This window comes from Daktulosphaira vitifoliae, unplaced genomic scaffold (genome assembly GCF_025091365.1).
Source record: "Daktulosphaira vitifoliae isolate Bord-2020 unplaced genomic scaffold, ASM2509136v1 Scaffold_4, whole genome shotgun sequence".
Classification (NCBI taxonomy): domain Eukaryota; kingdom Metazoa; phylum Arthropoda; class Insecta; order Hemiptera; family Phylloxeridae; genus Daktulosphaira; species Daktulosphaira vitifoliae.
This window is the reverse complement of record NW_026099575.1, coordinates 13,621,089-13,640,218: the sequence shown is the minus strand read 5'-3', so window position 1 is coordinate 13,640,218 and position 19,130 is coordinate 13,621,089. Positions and strand designations below refer to the sequence as shown.

Below are 19,130 nucleotides of genomic sequence, written 5' to 3'. Positions count from 1 at the left end.
GTGATGCTTAACATTCGTTTTAGTGAAGTTGATGAATGCGAAATCACAAACCATTTTTTCGAATACATTACTATGTTACCACTATGTGGTGTCTATTAAAGGCACAATACTTCTATGTGGATTTATTTAAATTCTATGTTTAATTTATGCACATACAGTATTAACTTTTAAAAATTTTAATTAATAATTTTGTCTAAGTCTATTCGAAAATACATATCTATAAAAAAGTGTTATCACTTTGAGAATAAAATCAGACATAGAATCAATTTCAACCTCATATTTATGCACACAGGGTAAAAATTTACTTAGTCAAATTAACTTCGTTGTTCATTTGTAGAAATGATTTTGCTATGGTTATGTACAAAAGTGACTTTTTAAAACTTTAAATTAAATAATAAATGCAAATTGTAACAACTAGTGTCAATTGTTTTTTTTAAATGTATACACGTCGAAATATTACAAGTATATTTATGTGTTTATATTGCATAACCAGAGTGCCGGTATACCAATTGTATGTGTTACATTTTTGTAACAAATGTAAATTTCGTGAAGTTCTTAAACTGCTATAAAAATCCAAATAATAAAAACTGTTACTTGAAACTTAAACCGTAAACTACATATGTTGTGAGTATTAACAAAAAATATTATATGAAATTTATGCTGAACGTCTTAGAAATTTTAAATAGGGTAAAATTACATTTAGTAGTCATAAAATAATTTTCTATTTGCGCTTATCAATAAAATATTTACTTTAAAGATCAGCTTAAATTTCTGGTACTTCAACATGATACACGGCTCTTAATGAATCGAATATATATTTAGTAGAATTAATTGTATTTTATAATGAACAAAACTAAAAGTATTCACACTGCTTTTACTGGCCAAATGCTCGTTTTATGAAAAATATAATATAATTATATAATAATTCATATATTTCACTAAAAAACAAACATACAATATACACATTGTTATATACATTACGGCGGTCTCTGCATATTAAAATATATAATAAAGGTTACAGCATTTAAAAATTAATTAAAACTATCTTATCATATAGGGTAGATTGCGAATACACAATAAAAAAAAATTACGGATAATAGTAAGTCACAGACAGAGAAAAGAAGCGCATTGAAATTTCTTTAGACCCCGCGGACATATAACTTAAATAAAAAAAAACAGTCGGTAACGAGTTACGCGCACTAAAATTATACGACTTTAGACAATAAACAACAATGCGTAATCAAATTTAGAAAATCTAAAAACATATAGTAAAGTAACATTGTTGAAAAATACTCGAAGGAATATTGTTGGGTATCATGCGTAAAGTATCTGTGCAAGAAGATGCTCCTGTGGTGCAAAAATCGAAAAAAACCGATCGATGGTTAAAATAAATGCGATGGCAGTCATGAATTTGACTAGCAGCCCACTCCAAATAACGATGATATTCATAAGCCTTCGTACAATTTATAAAGTTATAATTTTTAAAAATTATTATTATTTAAAAGTCACGCACATACCCGTGTATACAATTAGCAGCCATCTAATCAATAGCATCGGGATAACAAAATAAAATATATATTTATATAATTATAAAAGAATACACCGAAGTGAGAAGGACTTTTTTTTTTTTAATACGTTGCTGGAACTCATACTCGAGACTCGATGCGGCCGCATGCTTCCTTGGCTATGACCACAGCGTCGTTGCTATTGATTCGCAACGACGAAAGAGATGAAGCCAAACACGAGTTGCTGAAACTTCCGTAAGTAGATCCATATCGGTGGAAAGATCCTGTTGATGGCGTCGTTCGATGAGGATGACCATTTATTGTGTACACTACTGGAGTTTTACTATTTGGTCCGTTATTCTTTTCGGGTGTACTCTCCTGATCAGCAAAACCAACAGTAGAGTCACTCAAACCATTTATTTTGTCTTTAGATTTTTCGTCGGTAAATACAAATATTATCAAAGCTAAGCCCTGCAAAAAAAATCATTTTTAAGCTATCAATTCACAACTGTTTTGGTTTCTATCAAATAAGATACGTTATGTTTAATTTGACAAGACATCTATTTTATAACTTTATCTGACTTTATTTTAAAAATAACTAACAAAAACTTATTGTGAGAATTTTTATTTTCTAGTTAGACTAACCAAAGCAGCATGTAAAAGAATTTCAAAATATGTTCCTTGTTCAAATCCAACTAAATCATATAGAGCTCCGGCAATGGATGGACCTAAGAAAGCTCCCAGTGCAAACGACGAAGACCATATACCGGATAAAAGCCCATAAGTATGTATATCGTTGGCAAAACCTGCATTGCTAAAAGTATAAAATTCCTTTCTTAGATGCCTAAAAAAACATTAGTGATCGATACTTACAAGGCAGCATTCATTGAATCGACAAAAGTGGGAACACATATCGATCCAAGAGCAAATCCTTGAATTACAAGACCTGTGACTACTAAAAACATTGATCTGAAACAAATGATAATTATACTTAAATTAAATACAATACAGTTTACTCGTCAAATTTTAATAAAGCCTTGAAAAGAACCAGACATATTTTTTATAAAATTTATTTTTTATGAGTTTCGGTTTATATAGTCTAATTAAACTAACAAAATTGTTAGCTTAAATGAATGGGCTAAATAATACACTCTCTAGGTCAATCGCTTAACTTACCAAAAAAATTATTAAAAAACATTTCGAAATTATAAAACCAATATTTACAAAACTTCAGGTAAATTACGATTTTTCTAAATATTAACAATGCTCATAATTTATATAACCATTGTTCACAATTTTGATTCAATTACTTATACATAACATAAAAGTTTGGAATATAAATCTACCTTATTGATTATTACAAAAAATATGTTTCTTTTATTATGGAAAATAAATTATTTAATAATATATGTATCAATACATATAACATTTTTCACACTTATAGTACAAAGTAATTTAAGCTGAATTAAATCTTAAAAGAAAACTATGAATATTTTCTCTATTAACTAATATACAACAGCATAAATTAAAACTACTAAGATTTTTTATTAGACTGAACTAATACATGTTTAAATGTGTAGAAAAAAAAATTTATTATTCTGATTAAAACGTTATAAATTAGAACACTAGCTTAAAATTTTGTATCTGATTGACACTATCTCTGTATTTCTACAACTCTATTAGACAATACTAGTTAACAATACTAATAGAATAGATAAAATACTAAAAAAACGATATTTAAATTTCATGTGTTGCCCTTTTGTTATAAAAATTAGGCGATATAATAAACGAAATCATTCAAAGTTGATAAATAATTTTTTTCATTTACTACGCAATAAATTTAATGATACTTAAGACAAAAATAAATTAGAAAAAACATTTAATTAGCTCAATATCTTAAACTAAATACATTTAAAAAACGTAGAAAGCTATTTTAATTAATACGTAAAAAGTACTTTTATCCATAAGATATAAATTATTTTAATAATATAGACAAACATTGTACTACTTAAACTGTGTTAATTTTTATCACGAATATAAACCGTGCCCACATCATAATCTCTATGCACGAAGAAAATTAAGTGCTAAATATAATTTTATTTTATAATTTTAGAATTGCAACATTGAATTGTTTAATCTCGTAATCTCATGTTTATGTTTATTTGAGAACAAAAATATTATTGTATGTTGACAATAGAAAAAATATACTATCAAACTTTGTATAAGTAATTAATACCTCACTGCATATTTCATATGAGTCGTACAGTTTCAAAAGGACGTATTTAAAAAAAAATGTTTTTTAATTTTGCTTTTTCCTGACAAACTAGCTTCAAATAGAAAAAAGCAAAACAAAAATAAAATTTATTAGCTTACGCTCTTTTGAAACTGGACAACTCATATTTAATATTGCCCACCCGTTGTAATGTAATACTACAAAGACAGTCGATTGTTCTCAAATTTTGCTCGTGTCAATTTGTAATTTGATGATCTAGTGTATAATACAGAAACGATTTCAATAATTGTACGATAAAAAACAATAATCAATACGAAGTGTACAACATCGTTTTTGTTTCACTGTAATTTATCTGTTGGCTAATAATAATTGTTTATCCCACAACTGAGACAATGCATCGCTAAAAATTTACGAATTGCTCTAAATTATCTTAAACAATTAAACAAAAGAAAATGTTATGAAAAAAAATTATTCACGTCTTGGTGTCAGATAGTTATTTATAATTTTATTAAATAATTGCGCATTTATTCAAACGAAATAAAAAATTATACAAATTCATAACGATAAAGGCAAACGCGAGTTCAAGAAGTCGGATAATTTTGATAGTAACATTGTATATTTATTCGTTTATTGATACTACAACAATTCTAATCTAGATTGGTAATTTATATTAAAATGTGCACTAATTATTTTCATTAAAGTAGTATAATATTAAGTATTTAAATTTCAGTATATTATAATGTGACCTATTGATGGTCCAATCACCTAATCAATAAGTGTTCAACGTTGGAATTTCCTTGTGTCTTCCTATTACGCATCTGTATAGCTATTATTAATGATATTCAGATAATTAAATTCCCTTAATTTTCGAATGAATAATTAATAATTTTAATATTCTTAAATGTGAATTATACAGAGTGTTCAAAAAGTAAGATAAACAGGTCCATTGTTACAAACAATGAGAATAACAGAAAACAGTTTCCTTTCTTACTAAAAACCCTTATATATTTCATTGTACCCATTATTCAGAATATATCTGGTGTCTACTAGCTATGTTATATGAATTTCTTAATCAATATTAAAACCTACACATCTATTTAAGAATTAAGACACGCACAAAAAAAAAAAAATGACTACATGAACCATAAATTTAAGATTATAGTTGAGTTTAATCGACCATTAGTGAAATAACTACACATTACTTAAACCTAACTATTTTTAATATTATTGACATACATTTTTTTCCGTTCATTAGCTGTTGTTTAAGTCTATTCATTAGGTATTAACGTGGCTATTCAGTGTCGCAATCCGAAAAAATCGAATAAGACACCACATTAACTTTTTAATTAAGCCTATTTGTTTCATTAACAAAATTGTCAACAATATTTGGAAATGAAACACGTGCCCATAATACTTTTATTGTTCAATTACTAGGTTTTTTCATGTTTTTCTGTTAATAACAAAGTTCTAACAGATCTTAACAGTAAAAATTATATAGGGATGACTAAGTATGATATCGCTGATAACTTAATTGTATAGGAGAATTGTCATTTATGATTATAATAATTTAAATTTTTACGATTTTCGATGCAATGAATAATTATTATTTAAAGGTAATATTAATCCTTATATGAATTTATAAGACCTTTGAAATCCCTAAAATTTCATACTAAACTGTTCACACTTAACTATTTATTAAGTTAATACAACTATTTTTTTACGATGAGTGTAAAGTTGATTTAACAGACAATATTATATCACTATAATGGTACTTTTTTAATTTTAACTCTACAAATATTATACCAAGAGTATGTTTAATTCGTACTTGTCTAAGGGCATGTATGGCGCTGGTCCGACGATAGAGTAACTAATTACTGTCAATAATGTGCCAAAAATCATAATTTTCTTTGGGTTGACACCAGTGTCGCAAATGTATCCGATCATAGGCGCTACTAGAGCATAAGTGCCACCGCTAATGATAAACACAAATCCAACATCTACGGGCGAAAGTCCAAACTGCAAAACACATAATGTTATACTATAAAATTAATAAAATAATGAAATTCGATTTTTTATCNTCCAACATCTACGGGCGAAAGTCCAAACTGCAAAACACATAATGTTATACTATAAAATTAATAAAATAATGAAATTCGATTTATTGCGTACAATATTTTATTGAATTACACTTTGGTCACTATTGTTATGATTTGAGAAAAACAAGTCCAAAGAGAAGAAACATGCGAAAAGTTTGAATACAGAAAACAGTCTATTAGATATTTTACTAAATTTTGTATTTTAAATCCTAATTTTGTATGTTCACTTGAATAATAGAATTTTTTTTTTCAAATAATATTTCTAATTTTTTTAAATTCTTTCATAATAGTTTCAGCTTGAGCACTATATTTATTTTTTAAATTCCCTTAAGATAAAAGATTTTTTGATATAAATAAACGTATTTAAGAATTTTACGCCATAGGTAAAAATAATAAAACGCGCCCACTTGATCAAAATTTCGACAGCAATATGTTTAAAAATTATATATCTTAAGAGTAGATCAGTGCATTATGCGATTTTCTTAGCATCTAAAGCATTAAATGTATACAAAAAAAAAATTCGCTCATAGATATAAGTGTTGTATATTTTTTCGGTCATACGCCAGAAACGCCCCCAACAATTTCAACGTCCGGGAAAATGTTCCCCCGCATTCCTCCTTATATATGTCTCTGGGTAAATGTGCAGAATAACTTACAGACAATAAGGTCATTTTTGTACATATAATTTAAGTCAAATACAGAAAATATAATATACGTTTAATTATAAATGTATGCATAGAGCCACCAAAATTGCTTAATCAAATGTAAATAAACATTAAAAAAGCCAAAGTCCAGAATACCATATGAATTATTAATTTAAAACCAGTTTTACTTTCCAACTTCGGGCATAGATTAAAATTAAATGGAAACTTTGTCATTTATAAAATGTTAAATGAATTTTAGACATAATGTGATCTTGATTTTAGTTTAAAGGGCAATAATTTTTTACAAGGTTAATGAATAAAATGTTTACTTTTTAACTAGCAATTGTGCTTTGTTTTACAACCATATTATATCTCATTGTAAATAATAATAATAATTACAACAATTTAATACATTTTAATTAAGAAGTACAAAGTAAAAGTTAATTTGATGTTCTTAAATTGTTTGTCACTGACTTGGATTTAATTTAAAATGTAAATATTGATTTAAAACAAAGATTTGGACAGAAAAAAACACTAAACACTATTCATCAAAAATACATAAATAAAAAAATATTTTTTTCATTTTTCAATAGTTAGTAGTTAGAAGTAATTTGAACAAGTTTCGCGTAATTATAATTCATTTGCAATACTAATGATAACTCTTAATTTATTATTTTTAAAAACGCTTTTAAATATAATAACATACCGGTCTAATATGTGGTTCGAGTGTAGCTGAATAATAGCCCATGGCTGTGGCTGTTATTACAGTTGCCACCGAGTTTATAAATACAGTAGGAACTTTCATGAGATGCGTCACTTTAGCTATCAAACAAAATAAACATAAAATAAACGTAAACAAAAGTTTAGATGATCTATCTCACTCTTAGCCTTGTTCGGGCTAGGGACGTCTTGTTTCATTATTATGCAAACTAGGAACGACGTGCCAAGGGTTATCAGACCCATAACAATGAAAGGAAGAGGAAAACCTCCTACCTGTTGATGTCATAAAAAATTATATAAAATCAAATAAAACAAATTAATAGTTCAAAAAATGTAAGTATATTTACCTCAAATAGTAGAGCACCAAGTGTTGGACCAACAATATAACCCATACCATAGAACACTTCCAAAGCCGACTGTAAATATTAATTTTTTTAAATATAACGTATCTAATTTTAAATCTACCTGTTAGTTTTAAAATATTGTTACTACATTTACAGTTTTATAATTTAATAAAAAAAATCTTCAAATATATTCACAATCATTTTTTAACACAAAAAAATGTATCATACTACTGAACTAAAATTATGCTTATATACAGGAACATATTTTATAGGGCCAGTATTTATGTTAATACAAGAAAGACTTTTTTATTTTTTTGTTCGCGACTTTATAAGTAAATCACTTACAAAAAAAAATTATCAGAATATCTACACGCTAAAATTTAGCACAAATCATCCTCTTTTCACACAAATGGATATCTATTTACACTCCTACTTGAACTTAAAACAAGAATGAACAAATATGATTGATAAAAGTCATATATGAACTAGCTAGAAACCTGTCAGTGAATTTATGTAATAATGTTTTCTTACATATTAATAAGTTTCTTGAGATAACCAAAATTTCGATTAGATCAAGAAAATATTTACTTTAATTTTATAAACAACTATGTGTATAAATATTTGAAATAAATTAAAAATTTATCATTAAAATATACTTACAAATGTGCTTGCTACTGACTCGGGGAAGGAAACAGCTGTCAATGAAAAAGCAGCTACCATAGCACCGGTGGCACCGAGTGACTCCAATACTCGCAGTATCAGTGATAATATTAAGAATATATTACGATCGTAAATGTAAGTCAAATACCTTAGAAATAATTTTCATTAAAAGAGACTTTCCAATGCTTCATTTGTAAAACAATCAATGTACAGCACTATGATTAATCGACTTACCCAAAAGCTATGGTAGAGATGGCATTTAACACGATTCCCAAAACTAACAGGTATTTTAACCCAACTCTTTGAATCTGCAAAGTATAAAATCGAATTTCTTATTATGAATTAGTAAACTATAATAATTTAATGAATTCTGTATCACTGTAATAATAATTCCCATTTAATTCTTCTTGATTCCTCATACTTTTTTGACCAATAATTTTTACGCCGGCTGTCGACCTGACGCAACCTCATTCGTCGCCTCTTACGACTGGCAGAGGGGCCGTGGAAGTATTCTTAGCCCCTATCCATAGGGAATTCCCATTTAATTGCTAATAATAATAATATTATTATTATTATTAAATCCTTATATTTTTTAAGATCATAGTCTTAGAGGTGCCTTAGACCTTACATATTTTAAAACTTTATTAAATAAGACGTACAACATGCGTTTGGTTTGGTTTGCATTATTAACTTATATATTTTTAAAAAATTAAAAAATTCATATTTGTAATTTTTAAATAAGTTATAATATAAGTTATCATCAAATGGAGAAAATTAGTGTATACTGATTGTACTTTAGTAAAAATCTAATATTAATTATCGTTATCGTAATACAATTATAAACTATGATGACAAAAATAAAAATTCTTTGGGAGCGTGAAATATGATTAAATGTACAATGTCATGCTAATTGTCAAGGATAGAAGTAAAACTGAATGGAAAAATTTTATGCAGTCGACACAGCCAGAAACGAGTAATTTTTTTATGATTAAATTTTTCTCGATGCGTCTTTTAGGTTCGTAGAGTATGAGTAATTCAAGAACAACTTATAGTATGTGAATAATTTTAAATTATCATTGATTATCACAATCTAATTGTTAAATTGGAAATAATAGCATTAAAAAGCACTAAAATTAGAGTATTCTTCAGATTAGGTTTACAATTTGAATTTTATTACAGTATATAGTTCTAAAATTTAGAAGAATAAAATTTTTTGTACTCACCAATCCTCCGAAAATTGGTGACGTAATGAAAGCTACCAATTCGAAACTACCAAAAACAAATCCATATTCCGTTGCAGTACATCCTTTTTTTTCAGCCTAAAAAAGAGACATTTTAATATCAATAGTAGTATAAAAAAATAGAAATAGAAATGAAGAGTAATATAAAATTTTAAAAAATTTAGCTACTATAGTTTCGGTCATTGAATATCATCAGGTTATCTAAATTGAAATAATATATAAATATTAATATAAAAAAACCCTAAGAACACATAAACGATTATGAAAAAACAATAAATTATAAAAATTATGTCATAATATTATATCTTGGTTTTAATTTTTTAATTTCTGTATTATATTATTAATATATAATAATAAAATATATCTATATTATTTATGTTATTATAATTGAGTATTAAAACAATTTTATAAATGAATTTAATATTAACTAACTATATTTTATTTATTGAAGCAAAATATAAATAATTATTACACTATTTATTATTTCATAAAATACAGTAATTAATTTTGTAAAGATCACAATTATTTTTATAAATATTTATTTATTTAAAATTTACGTTACAGTATGAAATATAATTAATAGATTTAAGAAAAAATTCTACTACACGACTATTTTACTGAGCAATATTTCTACAAAATTATATTGAACGAAAATGCATTTCAACGAATGTTTACTTAAACACGTGCTATTTTAATATCAAGTAAGAGTTTTTGGTATTATTAAATCTTCGAAAATAAAAAACTTGTATGAGAGCATAAACGTTATCAAGGGTCTTTAACACTAAGTTTTGTCACAGTCATCAGAAATTAATGAAAATAATACGCATTTTTATAAAGAAATACTTTTGAGGAGGCGAGAAATAAAATTAGATTTGTTAAAAAATTGTTGAAATTGAGCCTATATATATATGAAGAAATATCCATAAAGATCTGTAGTTTTTACTCTAAAATATAAGCTACTTCCATATTACTATGTTTCAAAATCTAATAAGTGACTACAATTGCCAATAAAAAAATGTTTTTTAAGTTTAATACTATTGTCCATAAACCTATAAAATTATCGCAATAAATTATGAAAATAATTCATTCTAAGATTTAAAAGATTGAGTACTTGTGAGTATTCAATTTGAATTTAATATTAACAATGAGTTTATGTGAACAAATAGGTTTTTAAACACTATATTCTTTTTTAAATTGTTTAGTAAAACATATAAATTTCTAAAATGGGAAAAATAATTTAAACTTTAGATTAATAGTTTACTATCTAATTAGAATTTAATTGTTGAGTATTTCAATAATTTTTTTTCTAAGTGAGTTTAAAATAGTATTTAAGTGTTATGAAACGACAATAGGGATCCTTGGTGATGTTAGATAAATTTTTTAAATGATAATCTCTTCTTCAGTAGATAATATTAGCAAAACGTTGATAATTCCCGAAGGTTTTGGGCACTATTAAGACGATAACAATACGCTTGTTCTTCACAAAATTTCTTACGAAAACGACTTATAACTTTAACAATTAAAATAAAATTTGATAGACAATTATTTTGACTTAAATTAAATCTATAGTATTTAACGATGGTATTGTTGATTACCATTTTTAACTATTGTAAAAATGTTTAATTGCAAAGAATTGAACATATGCATTTGTATATTAGGTAATTAACTTTTGCATAACGATACTGCAAAACAAATAAAACAAAAAATTGCAATGTTAACGATAATCATTAAATGCGATATTTTGAAAAAATGGCGATAAAAAAAATACGCTCTCTAATGGATGACATAGTTAAAAACCCATAAATTGACCAATTCCGAATGACAAATTTACAATATTAGTCTCGAAGACTGAAATTACTGTTAGTGAGATAAATAAATATATATATATATATATAAAAGAATTTAAAACAAGCGAAATAATCACGACGGCGGCTAATTTGCGATGAGCACTAGGGGAAATTTACTCGGCCTTCTTGTAATCAACTAACATGCTGTGTACAATGAAATGAACTATAATGCCAAGCCATTTGCATAACAAGAAAAAAAATTATGCTAATATAATTGAAGAAAATAAGTTATTCGCTTGGTTTTTGATGAGCCGGTTCGCTTATAATAAATTACAAAAAAAATTATATGGAAAAATTTTATTGATAAAATGTCCAATTGTGACGATTGTAAAAACACGTGTACGTATCACAAATTACCCACGTGTGCGAATTGTGAATTCAGAGTTCAGATAGTGACGCTTTAAATAACAAATATTAACATTGTGTTCAACTGCAACGGTGCATTGTTTTTTTTTTCGTAGGACATAGACTAAACACTTGAAAAACAAAACAAATATTTAAAAAAACATGTGTAATGAACAAGTTATGTTATAAATGCTTGGCTCTTCCGCAATTACACAACACAATTAATAGAACAGTGAAGTAGACGTTAAATCTATTTAATTTAATTGTCATTAGATTATCCAACAATTATTTTTGTCTTGAATTAAGCAATCTACAATATGATTTATTAGGATTTTAGCTATACAGTATTTACGACATGTAAAGTAATTATTTGTAATGTTATTTATAATATTTGATTATAAGTTCTAAATTTTAGTTTTTTAGTTGTAAATTTTATTAGACAAAGCTATCTCAATTTCTTTTGAAAAATGTTATATTTTTAGATGGAGTGCACAGCTTGTCAATAACATTGACAATAAATCGTAACATACAGTCAGCCTGTTTAACACAATTCCAACCAAAATGACAAATGGTATTAAATGCTACACAATGTAATCAATTATTTACAATATGTTCTACAATGAAAAAAAATATACATAAATAGTCAACATTTTTAGCTTCGATGCAAAGCAGAGAAGCTTTTTAATTCAAAATCAAAATCATTAGTGATTATATTATTTTACTGTCAAGGTTCTTTATGTTATGTCGCCGTAAAAATAGTTTCATGAACTCTCAAATATATGCGTATAATATTAAATTGATCTAGACTTGAAGCATTCAGATCAAATGATTTTATGAAACTAAAATATACGCCTATTGTTAAAATGTAAATAATGAAATTTTAAAAGGATAGTTTTTATTTTGTGTTCATATAAAATAATAGTTATTTTAAGAACTTTTTCAATTTCTGAATATGAAAAAAAAAAATTCCAATTATTCAACTTCTTAACGTAACTGTATATTTCTAAATATATTTTTATATGGAATGTTTTTGATATAATCATTTTATTGTTTAATAAAAAATGGAGTATTTATGTACTCGAAGAAATACGTTATTTCCGTTAGTTGCCTGAAAGTAGTATACAAATACAACTGTATGATATAAGACGACACAACGACAGAAAATATTATAATTGAATCGAATAAATAAATGACAATAATAAATGAGTTCGGTGTAAACAACGAAAATTATCATAAAACTATGGTAAACATATCAATCTGAAGTAGTAATGTAAATGAAAACGAATTGGTCCAATAGTTAAAATCATTTCTGTGTAAGCTTCTGATAATCAGTATTACAAGAATTTCCAAAAACTACTTAAATTAAATTTATTTGTGCAGTATAAAAATAGAAATGCACCTATTATACATGTTTTATGATTCTTATAAAATTACAAAAGTCAAATTATCGTTTAGAAATTAGAATCAACGTAACTGATTCTAGTTAAAAATACACATTGATTTATACCAACCTCTTCAGGATAAAACGGAGCTTGTAAAGATATACAAATGGCACAGCAAAAATGTACAGAGCCTACCACAGCCAAAATCATCCATTCTGAAGCTGAAAACTTCATGTTGCTGCTCGTTTGATGTTTTTATTAATGTTTTACAACCGTTTGTTTGGTACTGGCTAGTGATAGTTGAAAACCAATTCAGCAGGACAAGAAATATTTCTTAGATGTATTATATTTTCATACACTTATTAATTTAATACTGAAAAACAATGTTTCAATTTTAACAAAAAATAAAAAAGAAAAAAAAACAAAAAAACCCCGAAGTCACTATCGATGAGGTAACAAAAGTAATGTTCGCCGAACTTTGGCCAAACTGAGCATTCCAAACGGCGCCTACAACGGTCTACAACTGACACACGGTCAGATCGCGTACAAGGCACTGGCGTGTGTGTGTAATAACTATAATTTATTATTAGATAGTAATTGAGCGTACGTATAAAAAGAGAAAAAGAATATGCGGTGGTACCTACTGATAACGGACAACCGTCTGTTATGAGACGGCGAGCGACGTTGACGAGAGTACACTTGCCGTTATCAGTAGTTATCGCCCCACGGCCGTCGGCCACTGCTTGATCGGATGACCATCTCATCAACCGTTTTTTATATACGCCAACGATGGCTACACGCGATTTGACTCTGTTCAAGGTTCGAGTAGTATAAAGTTTCGCAATGGGAAATCACATTACCCGGTTCAGTGGATAGACATATTTTTAACTAGATTGATAATTATTGATTCACACTAATAAAATGTTACAGTATATTTACTCATTTGGCCGTTTCTAACCTTCTTTTTATCAAGATCCTTCATCGAATAGTGTAAAATGATTTTTGTAGTAATATGTTTAATTTAAAGAAACTTATACAAAAATAATGAGTATCAACAAATTTCACTTTTTCTCCGAGCATTTATTCTATGTAATGGATCGTGTAAAAAAAAAATTGGAAAACGTTCTTTAAAAATGAGGTAATTATTCGAAAATTTTGAAATATTACGACTTTACTTAAAGACTTTTTTTATAGTTTTCAATATCATAATCACGGTAGGGAAACAACTACCCAGGGAAGAGAGGAATAGTTGTTTAAGTCAAACATTTTACTGACATCTATCAAAACATACGTGTCTTAGTGCCTTTAAATAGAACTGTTTAAAGTCGTTTACCTTCAGTAAATAACTATTTACAATCTTGTTTACACAATAGAAATTACAATAAAAAAATTATTGTACGAAACAAGTACCTTTTTATAATGGCAGCAATGAACTTGAAATTTGTGAAAAAATATTAAAGTGTCACTTCTTTAAACAATTATATTATACACGTGTTTAAGACTATGGGAAATTTAATAATAACATCAATATCTTTTCCAACGCTAATTAATAATTACATAAACACAAAAGTAAGGAATACTGTTTTAAACTGTTGATTTTATTTTATTAAACTATCAGCTAATAGTTCAATTAATAGATTATTATCTGAAGTGCAATAATTAAGCGAATACATTTTTCCTACGCAAAATAATATATAATGCATTTAATGTAATTACTTATCGATCATTGATTTGACGTATATCATAATATATATTATGATGAAATTTAAAACTTTGTATAATATATTAACCTAAAAGTTTTTATTTGGAGTTATCCTGTTTTCGCTTAGCACGGCAGTATTTCAAAAAGGTTTAAAATATGTATATTCAAAAATAATGAAAGTTTTGAGAGGTTTTAACTGTAGGAACTCGAAGTCTTTTAGTTAACTTTCAGTTTAGTTGCATCATTAAGTATGTGATAGGTAAGATTTGTTTTCCGATGCTGTTTTGATACATTTAAACTCTTCTTTTTAGGCAGTAAATTTTACTTCACATTTTATATTTTCAACAGATATATTTTTATTAATAATAAACAATAAAATTGTTGTGACAATATAAGTGTTATTTATTCTCAATTTTAAATATTTTTGTACTAATGTTATAGTAATTTTAAATTAACATTTTTTACGTATCTATATTTATAATTATTGTATTTTTAATTAGTGTATTTACTGCTATAAAGGAACAATTTTATCAAATTTTTGGTAGGTCTAACTTAATTTGTTCACTCACGAAAATATTTCTATACAAAAACAACTATCGTTATTTATTAATTTTCGGTGGACTGTGACCAAATTTGAGAGGGCTAAACTCTCAGAACTGCCGATTGCGATAAAGTTTGCCTTGAATTTTAATTGCAAGTATTCTGAGTTTTTCTTAACACTTCTAAAGCATAAAAAAAGTTCGCGTTGTGAATGAGTAAGTCAGAATGTATTGTCCATTTTATGCCCACTTCATAGTTATCTAACGTGTTTATTTAAAAATGGTTTAGAATTAAGAGTTTTATTGACTCTCAAATAAATATATTCATAATATGAAGTATAAATCATATTAGATAATAATAAAAATAATCATGATTATTTTATATGTGTTACAATTTTTCTACTGTTAATTAATATTAATGACTTTAATAATAGCTATGGCTGGGCCTATTTATAGCAATAAGTAAGATTTATTTTTGACATCTAGAACTGAAAGTTCAATATGCATTTTATTATTGAAAATATTACAACATTTTTTGACGAAAATACGCTTTTTAGACTTTAAACTGGTAGTTCTGTAGATACATGCAAGTTACTATAGACGCACATAGAAATTTTCACTATTATTTACGTCAGCCTTTACATTATTATTATAATTAGATGTTTTTATTTTTTAGGCCACAGTGCACGTATATTAATGTTTTGGACCTTAACTTAAATTAAGATTTGTATCCAAATGTGTATTTTTTTAAGATTTAGTATTTATAAAATGTAAACATTATTGTACTATAGTAATAATACTATTACAAGTAAATAAGACTAAAAATCAAGTAAATCAATACACATTAAAATTTAGAAAACTTAAAATTAGGCTTTTATTAGTTAGCATATTTTTTACTATTTTGTTCTGTTTAACAAAATAAAAAAAAGAGTAAACGAATAAAATTAAAATTTTTTATTTTAGTTTATATTAATATGGTATTTAAAAAATGTATTTTCGATATTTAGTATCAAAAAAAAAAAAAAATCTCTTAGTAAGATTAATGTATTATTCATTATTCTAAAAATCTAAAGGATATCAAGATTTTAAGTGTAACTGATAATAAAATTGTATATGAAAGTGTAAATTTAATTACATCAATTAAATTCAAAATATTTAAGATAAATTTTCAGTTAGTAAAATTTGTACTTTTTACGGCTTGGTTTCTTATTTTTTGTTGATTTTTACTAATCAAGTATTACCACACAAAGTTCTAAGTAACATATTTTGCATAGAAATTAAGGTAAACTATCTAAAATTTATCTATATGGATTGTATTCGTTTACATAAAATATGACTAAGTTAAAAAACTTGGGACCCTTTTAAATGACTTAAACAAAATTTATAAATGTATATCATTCCTAGACCTAATTATAAATTAAAAGGATTCTATATATCAGTATCCAACAAGGTTAGTAGGATGAAGAATCATCAAAAATTATTATTAGATATCAAAATCATATAATTAAAAAAGGTTAACCTTTTGTATTTGAATTTTTAAAATTTATTTAAAAAGTTTTATAATTTTAGAAGCTTTAAATTTGTTAAATTTACGGACTTACCATTTTAATGATACAGTGAAGTTATGAAGCTAAGAATATTATTACCATTATTTTTTACTAAATCCCATGTCTCTTTAATTATTGAAGTCACTCTTATTAAAATACGTTTAGATTCTATAAAATTGAACAATCATTTAACAAAATAAAAAAAAAAAACTACATAAATGCACGTCAAGGTCATAATATAAAGTTAAAAAGTTTTATGACTTTTGTGCTGTTTGATCGATAAAATAAAAAATGTAATTTAATGGTAAAGTTAAAGTAATATAAATTAATTTGGTTTACATTTGTCGTACATGCATCGTTAAGTTAAACCACAGGGAATATTTTATTAACTTAATTATATATGACATCATTTGTCATATTTTTCTGTAGTTGTAATAATTTTCTATTCAAACAGAAAAGGTTTTTAAAATAAAAATATGAGTATTAAAAATTTAAATATCAGTTTATTTTTAATCGATGTAAACCATTTAATTGAAATTGAAACGTACATGAGAACTAATCAAACGTAAAAGTAATACCACAAATAATTATTTAGAAGTTGTTACTTATTACTTTTACTGTTATGACCTAAAGCAACAAGTTCAAGAGTGATACTTTACCTTGCATTAAATTATCGATTTTATGATAATCACGACTAACTTAATTTGTTTAAAGATGTTAATCAATTGTGTATATATTATATCAAATAAGTTAAAATTTTTATTCCAGATAAGGTTTGAAGGTAAAACAAACTAGTAGACTTATATCGCTTAACTTGATAAATTCTTCTGTTGATTTATATGTATAGGAATGTAAAAATAATTACATTTAAATATTAGTTTAAACATTTTATATGAATGGAATAAGATAGTATTAATTGAATTTTATTACCCTTATCTATTTGATAAAAGTGCTTTTGATATTGTTTATTATTTATTAAGTAATTTAAATCATATTGTAAAAATGTTATTGGGGTTTAAATTTAAAATTAAATAAAAATTATTTGTAATTTCATTGATAAATAGATTAAATTAGATATATCTTACTTATTTTATAATGATAAAGTCAATCTAGCTTAAATTAAGGTAGTCTTAACAATAATTTGAAATTTGAAAGATCCCCATAAAAAATTTAATAACACAATATACTAGCTGTAATTATTTGTTATCAAAAATTTGTTAATCTATAATACCATGTATCTTTTCATTAAATTATCTTAAAACACCTCACGTCTTTATTATATTCAATTTTTATAATTTAAATTTTTGAGGGAATATAATTAGTATTACGATTATAATACTAAATAACAAAAATAAACACATGATTTTTTACATTATTTCAATACAAAACCTCATTTTGATTAAAAGTGTAGATATGACATATAGTAGTTTATTAAACATTTTTTTAGTTAAAACTGAGATTACTAATAAATATATAAAAACCTAGCACAGTGTAAATAGTGTTAAATTTTTAGAATAAATTATTGAATTATTCCAAGCAATATCAACTTCTATTTTCTTGTTTATACTCTGATTACAAGTTTTATGATTTATTGGTACAATACACGAATAAACACTTATAATAGTAATTAAATTTAGTATGAAATAATTATTGAATAATTTAATATAGGAATTTTTGTGGGGAAATTATAAAAATTTATAGAGTTCATTGTAGGGTAACTTTTTTAATATTAGCCATTCGATTTCTCTTAAAATATTAATTATATTAAGTAAGTTCTTTTTATTTATTTTTTAATTTTATATATTTATTGATTTATCCATTGTTAAGTTTTTTTAATTCATCTCTTGTACCTTATATAAGTGTCAAATTAATTTTTTTAAATGGCAACATATATTATAACATAATAAAAAAATTATGTAAAGAAAAAATAATTAACTTGAAAAAATTTTATATTAATAAGCAGTTAAATTTTTTTTTGTCCCTTCAAGGATAAAATTTTTTAATTATAAATTTCTTAAATGGAACCCCTACATATAAATGAAAACTATTTTAGAAAAAAAAAATTACACACAGTTATTTTTTATCTGATCAACCGCTTGTCTGTTACAAAATGTAATGTTAAGTGATTTAAATCAAAATTCTATTGTTCATCACAATTTTATATACAGGAGTTTATATTTTTCTATGCTGTCACAAACTAATTTTTATTGACAAATATATAAGTATATCAATAAAAATTTACAACACGCTAAGAAAAATAATAATAGTAAATGCAAATTGGGGATTATTAATGGTGTTAGCTTTATTATTAATACCTAATTCCAT

General features: G+C 25.3%; 1 protein-coding gene and 1 long non-coding RNA gene across 4 annotated transcripts; one reads left to right on the top strand and one right to left on the bottom strand.

Moving 5' to 3' along the window:
- Positions 1-911: 911 nt before the first annotated feature.
- Positions 912-16,880, bottom strand: LOC126905695 (MFS-type transporter SLC18B1-like). Of its 2 annotated transcripts, none has more exons than XM_050685668.1 (11): positions 16,860-16,880; positions 9,426-9,521; positions 8,437-8,510; positions 8,203-8,350; positions 7,546-7,614; positions 7,360-7,471; positions 7,185-7,300; positions 5,564-5,754; positions 2,379-2,474; positions 2,151-2,319; positions 912-1,976 (listed from the first exon to the last, which is right to left on the bottom strand). In XM_050685668.1, exons 1-11 carry the CDS (start codon positions 16,860-16,862, stop codon positions 1,647-1,649), a joined length of 1,404 nt encoding a protein of 467 aa, XP_050541625.1. In that variant the 5' UTR covers positions 16,863-16,880; the 3' UTR covers positions 912-1,646. The 2 variants fall into 2 exon arrangements, with proteins under 2 accessions (XP_050541625.1, XP_050541624.1); XM_050685667.1 differs by lacking the exon at positions 16,860-16,880 and adding an exon at positions 13,147-13,296.
- LOC126905717 (uncharacterized) lies at positions 11,737-16,059 on the top strand. 2 transcript variants are annotated; one of them, XR_007704094.1, is made up of 4 exons: positions 11,737-11,997; positions 12,118-14,155; positions 14,212-14,586; positions 15,935-16,059. It is a non-coding gene; the product is annotated as an uncharacterized LOC126905717 (long non-coding RNA). The 2 variants fall into 2 exon arrangements; XR_007704095.1 differs by lacking the exon at positions 15,935-16,059 and having other exon boundaries at positions 11,744-11,992; positions 14,212-14,482.
- Positions 16,881-19,130: the final 2,250 nt, after the last annotated feature.

Bases quoted from the DNA above. Each gene is read 5' to 3' on its own strand.
- LOC126905695 (XM_050685667.1), bottom strand. From the start codon at position 13,251: ATGAAGTTTTCAGCTTCAGAATGGATGATTTTGGCTGTGGTAGGCTCT. The intron at 5,755-7,184 runs GTATGTTATTAT...TGTGTTTTGCAG, and splicing joins TCGAACCACATATTAGACCG to TTTGGACTTTCGCCCGTAGA. The intron at 1,977-2,150 runs GTTAGTCTAACT...TTTTTTTTGCAG, and splicing joins TTCTTTTACATGCTGCTTTG to GGCTTAGCTTTGATAATATT.